This window comes from Egretta garzetta, unplaced genomic scaffold (genome assembly GCF_000687185.1).
Source record: "Egretta garzetta isolate BGI_Z169 unplaced genomic scaffold, ASM68718v1 scaffold40, whole genome shotgun sequence".
Classification (NCBI taxonomy): Eukaryota; Metazoa; Chordata; class Aves; order Pelecaniformes; family Ardeidae; genus Egretta; species Egretta garzetta.
The window spans coordinates 3,383,204-3,390,048 of NW_009258484.1; the positions used below are offsets into that span (position 1 = coordinate 3,383,204).

A 6,845-nucleotide genomic window follows, 5' to 3' on the forward strand; every position below is an offset into this window, starting at 1 on the left:
GGAGGTGAAGTTAGTTTGTTCTGCTGTAAAACGAGCGTACAAGAATAATGCAGTATAAACACCGTTCAAAGTCAAGGGAAGGATACTCATTAGCAACTGTGGGCTTCGCATCGTTACAGAACAGCCAGTTCGACACTGACTGCGCACTTCGTGCTGAAGAACTATCTTTTTTTTTTTGTTGGAGCAAATAGATGAGAAAAGTGTCATAGGGAGGGCTTTTTTATCCACATTCTTTTCAAGGCGCATGTTGTCTGTGCTGCAGCATAGCTGCTGGAGCTGCCTAAACTCAAGCACAGCTCCCCATGCCCCAGGCTGAGGGATGAGACTGGGAAGGGCTGTGGGGCTGCTGCTGCCTCCAGAGAGGTGGGAGGGGAGCCAAAGACAGCGGGGCAGGCTGGAGGTCATCAAGTTTGGGGTGCCTCTGACAGCAAAGGCAACGCAGATGGTGGTTGCCACTGTAGGAAAGCTCAGCTCAACTGTAGATGCTGCCCCATCCAGGACTGAGCCTGGCTGCTTCTTCTCCCCACACCTCTGTGGTTACCTTCGCTGCCTTCCTCTGCCTGTGCTCAGACCCACCCTGAGCAATACCTCCAAATTTTTTTTTTACACTGTTATTTTAAGCATTGTGGCTATTTGTCTGTAGTTATGTTCCTGAAACATAAATCTTATTAGATGTACCTGGTCTGTGAAGTTTATAGATGTTTCCTTATCCCTCACAGCAAAACTAAGTGCAGCACCGGGTATTTGCTGTCTTGGTTTCTTAAATGGCTCACATTGCCGTAGTACCCAGCTACTCCTCAGTCTTTACCATGTGTATCTTAACACCATCCCCAAAGTCATGTTCCCTCTACTTGGACTTTTTTTTTTCTAAACAGTCACTATGGGCATCAGCCCTCCACAGTTCAGTGCAGAGGCAATCTGCCCCATAGAAGCCAAGAGTCACTGACAGGACTCATGAGCTCCCTAAGATAGAGCAGGCTTTTATTCCTTACTTGTTAAGATGCTCGCTGCAGTCTTTACAATTAAATGAAAGGCTGTTACAGAAGCACTGATGACCAATCTTTTGTAAACTAGGTTCAGGGAGAATTTACCACCTGTTGCTCACATGGAGCAGCACAACCACATTAATTCAAATAACGAGTAAAAGCACCTGCTTTTAATATGTGCTACTTGCTGTTTTCCAGAGTGAAGATTCAGATGAAGAAGACCTCTGTGCTATCAGTAATAAATGGACTTTCCAAAGAACCAGCAGACGATGGTCTCGGGTGGACGACATTGATGCTTTGCTTCACCGATCAGACAGACATGGATCTTCTGGGGACATTAAAATGAAAAATACAACAAGCAGCGAGAGCGTCCTTACAGACCTGAGTGAACCTGAGGTCTCATCTATTCACAGCGAGAGCAGTGGGGGAAGTGACAACAGGAGTCAATCCGGCATCAGCAGCGCTGCCAGGGAGACCTGCAACTGCTCCAGCCAGCATGATGTAGAAAGCACACTGCTGCAAGACTCCACTGCCATAAACACCGCCCTGTCGCCCAAGGACAACCTGAAGAATGAGAAACCAACACGAACCAAAGCAAAAACCTTTCTAAAACGCATGGAGACACTAAAAGCAAAAGGCGTGCATGGAAAGCTAAAAGGGTCCGGAAGAGCAGGTCCTTTAGAGATAAGTGGACCTGTTCTCCAGTATGAGCCAAAATCCTTGAAAGACATGCACTGTGTACAGATAGTCAATGGCGATCTCCAAAACTCAGGACAAGACTTGGTCAAAAGAGGACTTTCCTTTTCTGCCAAATCCAGCAGTGACAGCAGTCAGTCTGAAAACAGCAGCAGTGGGGTGAGCACACCATGTCTGAAGGAACGCAAATGCCATGAAGCAAACAAGAGAGGCGGGATGTACTTGGAGGACCTAGATGTTCTGGCAGGAACAGCCTTACGGCAAGTGGTGGACCAAAACCGCAAAAATGAATTTCATTCCCAAGAGAACTTGGTTGTGCATATTCCCAAGGATCATAAACCAGGGACCTTCCCAAAGGCACTTTCTATTGAAAGCCTCTCACCTACAGACAACAGCAACAGTGTAAACTGGAGGACAGGCAGCATCTCTTTGGGAAAGCAGAACTGCTCTACTCCAAAAGAGTCTGGACTGATGGCTTGCTGTCCTAAAGAGAGCAGAATTAGTATTTACGACAATGTGCCAGGTTCCCACTTGTATGCTAGTACTGGGGACCTCCTGGACTTAGAGAAAGATGTCCTTTTTCCTCATTTAGATGACATTTTGCAACATGTCAATGGACTCCAGGAGGTGGTAGATGACTGGTCAAAGAATGTGTTGCCAGGTCTGCCAGTTGATGATGTGTCAGTCAGGGAATCCCCGTTGTTGCCTTTCCAGTTGCCCACACAGATCACACTTGATTTTGAAGGAAACTCTGTCTCTGATGGCCGGACCACACCGAGTGACATGGATAGAGATGGAACATCCCTGAATGAATCCGAAGCCACTGGTGTTAGGGACAGAAGAGACTCTGGGGTGGGAGCATCACTCACAAGGCCAAGCAGGTAGGTAGCAAAATTTTGTACATAAATCCATAGACTGTGAAATACAATATAATGAAGCAGAGGCTCTCAGCCTGGGAGTCAGAAGGTGCAGGGTGCCACTACGGTTGTACTCATCCTGTATGGGCATGGGGACTTCCCAGGGAAGGGTGAGACTCTGGGAGAAGGGACATCCTGTTATGGGATTTCTTATGTGGAATCGGTTTAATAGAGCAAACTAAGGCATTTTTTTCTCTATTGATCCATTGATTACATAGTAGGACCCTGTATATGTTGTGGGATGTATTTTCAATTTGTCTTCTAAGTTATGCACCCCAGTATTTATGCGTCAGTAGCCTTGTGGACTTTTCAAATGCACTGGCCTGCTTTAAAAATGTGTCCTTTGGGGCTCAGAGAGAATTCCCCTACCCTGCCTCGGTCCCTTACGTGACGGGGTAAAATGATGGTATAAAGTAACTTCTTAATAAAAGTGAAAAGCAGGATTTTGTTAATAGTTTGCAGACCTGTTTTAAGTCAGAGGGATGAGTTCCTGTTGAGCCAAGGGAACACGGTCCTGGGTAAAGGCGTGTGCGGATCGATACTGCTGTGTGTAGAGTGGCTTTGTACATGCAAAAGGAGTGAGAAAATATCTGGTATTTTCTGATCTACCATCAGGTTTGTCACGTCCTCACAGAGGATTTTGCCATGCCATGGTTTACTGCTGCCCATGCTTGCTCACCACCACCACAAGCAAGTGAACTCGAGGAAACTACTGAGTAAATGAGCAGTGCCAAAGTTTTTAGGATTTGAGCCAGAGCTCATGTTTAGCAAAACAAGAAACTGAACTGAATTTTGTTCCAATGTATCCAGTATATAAAGAAAGTGCATTGGAGTAAAGAGAAGATGTGAGTGGCTCAATAGCTTGGTGGTTATGGTTCTTGCCAAGGAGACACAGGGTTCAATCCCTTGTCCAAAAAACCCTTCAGCATTTAATAATAGAGATATTTGGAGAACCTCATCTCCAAATACCTTGGTGGTCAGGCCGGTCCCCTGGGAGGTGAGGGACCAGGCATCAAATCCCAGTTCTGAGTCAGGGAGAGAACATTTGAATCTGGATCTCCCACATCCTGTTGGAAATGTGTGGGCTAAAGGGCACAGCAGGCAGCACTGCTTCCCTGAGTACACCCACTTTGTAAAGCTAACATTCAAAAAATCAAAGCTTGGGCATTTCCAGAATTAAAAGAGATTGAGCAAATTGTTTTGTTTGCCTCCAAGGTACGTTTTCTTTCAGTCGACACACCATGAGCCATAATGTTGTGTGTATGTTTATGTATGTTTTGCATTTTGCCCGGCACTATCTCACAGTATAGCATCTTCTTCTGCCCAGTTTAAAGCAGTTGTCTGATTTTTCTATTGTTTCTTTTACTAAAGGCGATTACGATGGCATAGTTTCCAAATCTCTCATCGCCTGAGCCACTCCATCGCATCACTTCACATCAGCAATCAGTCAGCAGCCCAGCTGAATCTACTGCAAAAATTCTCACTGCTTCGTCTTACTGCCATCATGGAAAAATACTCCATGTCAAACAAACATGGCTGGACCTGGTAAGTAGCATCAATAACTGGAAGGGAAATATTTTTAGAAGAAAATAGTTTCTCCTAATTCTGTTATTCTGGTAGTAAATTCAGTAAACACAATTAGGGGGAACAACTGACTTCAGCTGTAGAATTTGAAACTGACCCCTTTAATCCATTGCTGCCTACTGGCTCAGTGGCGAAGTCAGAAATAGGTCCTGGAGATCTGACTTCATTCCTATGCCCTAACAGAGAGACAACCCCAGTCTCTCTAACAACACTCCAGTTCCAGAAAAGTAAACAGGAGTAGGAGAGAGTGATCAAAAGTAGGAAATATTTACAGTAAGCCTTCCCCAGAATTCATTTTGTAATGCAAAATGAAACAGCTGCTGCTGATACTTCATGTGTTCAATATTGGTTTGTTTGTGCTTTAAAAGAAGGGCTAGAACAGTTACAGGACTTCTCTCTGCAGATCAAAAGATGTAAGCTTTAGCCTAGTCCTGGGCTTGCCTTAGAGGGAGCTTGCAGCCGTAGCAGCTGTAAGAGCTACCTGGTCACTCAGGGAGTGGAGTGAAGGACAGATGGACATGAATGCCGGCAATGTGCCTCCTCCTGTAGCAACTGGCTACAGAAATCTGCACATTTAATACAGACCCTGATGGGCCACGCAGACTGAAGTATACTGGAATGGAAATGGGCATAGAGGAGAGATATAAGTATCTGAGGAATAATCAAAAGGATAACAGAAACTTTCCCTAATACACGGAGACACTGAGTCCAAAAATAATACGACTTGACATTTACGTTGTGATTTCCGTGTTCAGAGTACTTCACCAAAACCCTGCTAAATTCAGCTGTGAGATAGATAAGACAAGTTTTCCTTTAAAAACAGAAAAATAGATGCATGTGAGATTCACTTCACTAACATCAGCCACTCCGAAGTTTTAAGTCTAATCTGAGCAAGTTGGGTTGGCTGGCTGTGGTCAGTGGAAAAAGACAGGCAACGCCAAAGGCAGCTCATTCTGTCCAAGGCTCAGGGTTTGGGTCACCCTCCAGAGGTGCCTTGCTACCACAGAGGCATTCTGGGCTGCTAACTCTTCCTAAATCTGTGTTAGAGAGCTAAAATTCAATCAGATGAGCCCCCTGATTGCTCTTCTCCTTTGCTGCAGCTCCCTGCAGCTAGCTGACAGCGTCCGCACTGAAATTAATCTCACCTTAACCAACTCCAGATAAGCAGGCTGGAATACAGCAAATTCTACATCCTGCTGTTTCTCCCTCCTGACAAATATTTCTTCAGTTTGTATAATCAGTCTCTAAGGATTTGTGAGATTGGGACTTTAAATAGCTGTAAAGTTATATGCTGTACTGTACTCCTTCAGTAGGTCATTTAATCCAAGTTTTATCTCCTTCCCACACCCATGAGAAAAATCTTCATCACATTCGGGTCATATTCATCTTTTTTTTTTTTTTTTTAATTCCACTGCAGTCATGACTCCCACAAAGGGAATCCAGTTTGTTCTCATTTTCACCATCATTTTTGGAAGAAAGCAAGCTCACCAGCTTCACTTAAGTTACTCAGCTAGAATAAATCATGTAACACCAGGGATGAATCTGGCACATAGGCATTCCCCACCATCATTTATTACTGTAAATTCTTAGTCAATAGAAATGCTAAATCATGTAACCGGTTGTATAAAAATCATTCAGCATGTTAGAGGACTGAATCTGCTTTTCTCTTAGATACCCTCTCCACTATGCTTTGCTGTGCCATTCCTTTGAGTCCCTAATGGATGCTTTAAACCATTTTGGCTTCAGCTGGATGACAACTGCGTAGTAAAATCTTTTTGCTAGAACAATTTTTATGCTCTATCTTAGAGATAGAGACCATCTACTTATAAAAGTTGTCAAGAAATCCATAAATTATACAGACTGTAAAGTGTCCATGTATTGTGCATTAAACATTATTTCACATCTTTATAAAAAAGAAGGTGACCCCAGTTACCAGTTTCTGCCAGCAGTGTTACCCAGAGAGACCGTGTAAATACTCCAATATTTTCATGCAGCCTGTTCATGTTCATTTTCAGGTCTGTGCCAAAGTTCATGAAGAGGATGAAAGTCCCTGACTACAAGGACAAGAATGTCTTTGGTGTGCCTCTGATAGTTCACGTCCAGAGAACAGGACAGCCTCTTCCCCAGAGCATACAGCAAGCACTACGCTACTTACGGAGCAACTGCCTAGACCAGGTATGGACTTTGCTCCAGGGACTCGGTCGATTTTTTCTGAAGAGCAAGCAATGGTGAACCTTTTTGTACTTAGTACCAGAATTATTTGAAGATTGTTATATCTCATGTTGGGCCCAGATCTCCTCTGGTGATTTGATGCCTGGTGCCAATACTAATGGTTTGCCATTTTGAGATTTGTATCCAGCTAATCTGTTGAATTCTTGTAGCTATAACAGTCCTGCTGATGTGTATGCAATAGCCTACCTCAAGGAATGACATGAGATCCTCATGTCTATTGAATCAGAACTCAGGACTCTCTGCTTCTACCTGTATCTGCATTGCTTGTGCTTTACTGTTGCCACTGAGGGTTAACTGCATTCGCCATTTCACAAGATATGGTACAAAAGGTTTTATTTACTTAGCAAAGAAAGAAAAGTCCAAGAATAGAGAGCAAACTCAGCAAAATATTCGAAGTATTCTGTTGACAAAGTCAGATATATCCAGATAG

The 6,845-nt window shown here is 43.9% G+C and overlaps 1 protein-coding gene across 3 annotated transcripts in view; it reads left to right on the forward strand.

The window, feature by feature from the left end:
• STARD13 (StAR related lipid transfer domain containing 13) overlaps nucleotides 1-6,845 on the forward strand; it is a 257,884-nt gene that overhangs the window by 234,477 nt on the left and 16,562 nt on the right. For all 3 annotated transcript variants that reach the window (XM_035900385.1, XM_009644839.1, XM_009644847.1), the window contains 3 exons: nucleotides 1,185-2,563; nucleotides 3,971-4,144; nucleotides 6,199-6,358. In XM_035900385.1, coding sequence (XP_035756278.1) covers nucleotides 1,185-2,563; nucleotides 3,971-4,144; nucleotides 6,199-6,358 — 1,713 coding nt within the window. The remainder of the gene's footprint in view (nucleotides 1-1,184; nucleotides 2,564-3,970; nucleotides 4,145-6,198; nucleotides 6,359-6,845) is intronic.